The 2,993-nt window shown below is 30.3% G+C and overlaps 2 protein-coding genes across 2 annotated transcripts in view; one reads left to right on the forward strand and one right to left on the reverse strand.

The window, feature by feature from the left end:
- Positions 1-176: 176 nt before the first annotated feature.
- Positions 177-1,965, forward strand: LOAG_14120 (casein kinase II; the record flags this gene model as incomplete). The annotated part of the gene is made up of 5 exons (XM_003149622.1): positions 177-245; positions 705-810; positions 985-1,185; positions 1,550-1,739; positions 1,926-1,965. 5 exons carry the CDS (start codon positions 177-179, stop codon positions 1,963-1,965), a joined length of 606 nt encoding a protein of 201 aa, XP_003149670.1.
- Positions 1,966-2,550: 585 nt separating this feature from the next.
- Positions 2,551-2,993, reverse strand: part of LOAG_18443 (hypothetical protein) — a 2,341-nt gene continuing 1,898 nt past the window's right edge. The window contains exon 3 of the mRNA XM_020451102.1: positions 2,551-2,873. Coding sequence (XP_020305140.1) covers positions 2,684-2,873 — 190 coding nt within the window. The 3' untranslated portion in view covers positions 2,551-2,683. The remainder of the gene's footprint in view (positions 2,874-2,993) is intronic.

Here is a 2,993-nt window from a genome sequence, read left to right on the forward strand (position 1 = left end):
AGAGAGAGAGAGAGAGAGAGAGAGAGAGGGAAAGAGATTAGGTAACTGAAGCTAAAAATGGAATCCAGGTCATTTTGTTTACTGAGGGAGAAAGTTTTTTTTTTTTTAAGCGGAAAGAAGTTTGGATTATTTCTCAATAGGTATTGTTAAGGTTTGACAATAGAGTTACAGATAGAATGAGTTGCTTCGAGAGATCGTGGATACCCTGGTTTTGTGATATCCATGGAAATGAATTCTTCTGTGAGGTGCATTTATCATTTGTTCGTTTTTCTGTATTTTAGCTTTCCCTATAATATTAATTTTGACTATCACATATTGGAAGAATTCCTGATTAATTTAAATTATTCTTTTTACCAATAAATAAGTTATTTACGTGTTTAATTTGCACATTTTATTATTTCGCATAGGAAATTTATTATGCGTGTAAGTCTTAGCAGCTAATTTTATAATTGAATTTAAAATCTTTTTTTATTAGCTGAAATTAAATTTTTAATTGACAATATTCAGTAGATCATGCATTTCACTGTAGTATTGTTCCAATTTATTTGAATTTGTTGAATAATACATCAGTACAGTGTATCCCATAAATGATAATTAGAAATACAAATTTCTTTAGTACCTACATATGGGCAATATTTTCTGGCTTAATATTTGATTTCACTTTTCTCTTTTTTTTTTCAAATTAACTATTGCTTATAACTTAGGTTGATGAAAGTTTTATCAATGATCGATTCAATTTAACTGGTTTGAGGGAGCTAGTGCCACATTATGAACGTGCTCTAGATTTGATTCTGGGCTTGGATCCATCAGGTAGGCTGGCAGAGAATTTTATCGAGTAGAATTGAAAAATATTTGGCTATCTTTTTCTAGTTTCAACGTTGTTGAATGACAGTTGATAGAAAAATTGCACATGAAATAATCTTATGCTCAATTCTTTGCTTTTTTTTTTGTCAAAGAATTCTCGAAAATTTTCCAAAAGTACAGGTAGTACAGGTGAGGATGAGGAAGAATATTTAACCCGAAGTAATGCTGAAGAACGTGAAGCTCGAACACTCTATGGACTCATTCATGCACGTTATATTATGACTGATTCTGGTATCAATCAAATGATAACTAAATGGAATAATGGTGATTTCGGATTTTGTCCTCGTTTCTATTGCAACGAACAAAGTTTACTACCAATTGGTATGAAATTATTTGTCATCTATGAAATGTCTTATATTGTTATTTTTGTGATAAACATATATAAATCTTTGTTAAATTTCTAATACCGTAGAAAATATGTTAAGAATGAGAATGAGGAAGAATTTCTTTTAAATCTTGTAAGCAGCATTTAGTTGAAAGTTGAAATAATATCGCTTGATATATGACAGATAAGAATTTCCTATTTTGAAAATAAAAAACTGGCATTCATTCTTTGCAAGAAATGATATAAAATTACAGAATCAGTAACGTTCTGTGAAATTATTCATTCTTTTTGTGCTAGAAATTATTCTTTTTTTTTTGTTTTCTTGAAAAGATTGTTGCACAATATTAATTTCTCGTACAGGACTTTCCGATATTCCGGGAATATCAACGGTGAAATTGTTTTGTCCTAAATGTATGGATATTTATATGCCAAAGAGTACATATCATCAGGATATCGATGGTGCATTTTTTGGTACAAGTTTTCCTCATATGTTATTCTTTGAGCATCCAGAATTAAGACCGAAGCGATCAGTTGATAATTTTGTTCCACGGTATGTAACATATATTAAATTTTAATTACAAAATTTTTTTTATTAAAAAAATTATAAATTATTGATTTTGTAAGATGTAGATAAATCAATCTATGTTATTGCTTCCCGAAACACGATTAGTTAGCATATCTCAAAAGTTTTAGGCAATTTAAAATTGTTGATACTATCATATATCATTCCTTTCAGATTATTTGGCTTCAAAATACATCCTACAGTATATGAATAAACTTGAATTATCACAACTATTTCTTGCTAACTCTTAGCAGTTTACCATTACATACTTCTTTTGTTTGTTTCGCTGTTTTGAAATTTCTTAAAAATGCGGCTTATGATCCTTATATATGTATATCTCGCTTTGTTATATGAAAAGTTCATTTCCCGTTACAATTTATATGCAATAAGCACAAATACTATGGATTCATTGTTTTCGAAGTTTTTTTTCCTATTGTAGTTTCTTGAATCGTATATTGCATACAGATGCCAATAAACAGTTTCAAAATATGGCAAAGACATCATTACTCTTGCTCTTCAAGAGACTTCAGATATAATTATTATATATCATAAAGTATTTAAGTTGTTAAATGAATTGTTACTTTGAAAACTAAACTCTTAAAAGTTCGATCGTACATAACCGTAAAACTGCTTGCAGCTGTGTCCGTGATAGAGAGCTTGCTATATTGAGTTGCAAGCAATGTTCCTAGCTCGCGCTGGAAGGTGTGTTGCAAAAAATTGTCAAAATCGAAACAAACCATTACAGCAACTGAAGCCATTGAGTAGTTTAAGAAGCAGTGCTCATAATGGCGGCATATTTCCCTTGTTTTACTTTTTTTGCTGAAAAATATGGGAATTCTAGGAAAGCAATGTTTTATTCCAGCAGCATTAACAAACACAAAAAAGTGCCAAGAAGGATTGAATTGCTGTCATCATTTATAATGACTACTGTCTTAACGAAGGTAGCTGAAATTATTCGTCGATGATGGTGCAGCACCAAAGAAATTAGGTTGTGATTGTCGGTTCATAGCTCGAGATGGTGCAAATCCAAGCATCTTTTGCAAATTTTGTCTTAATGTCATGGTACAAAGTATGTACAGAAAGATGAAAGAACAATCCGTATAATCATCTCCAATGAGATTCCTGAAAAAATGTGAATCACTACCAATCTTTTGCAAATCCACACAACCCTAAATATCCTGACATCTAGTCTTTACTTTGATAAGTAAAACATTTTCGATATGTATATATATATATATATAT

The sequence above is a fragment of the Loa loa genome (genome assembly GCF_000183805.2).
Source record: "Loa loa unplaced genomic scaffold supercont3.315, whole genome shotgun sequence".
Classification (NCBI taxonomy): Eukaryota; Metazoa; Nematoda; class Chromadorea; order Rhabditida; family Onchocercidae; genus Loa; species Loa loa.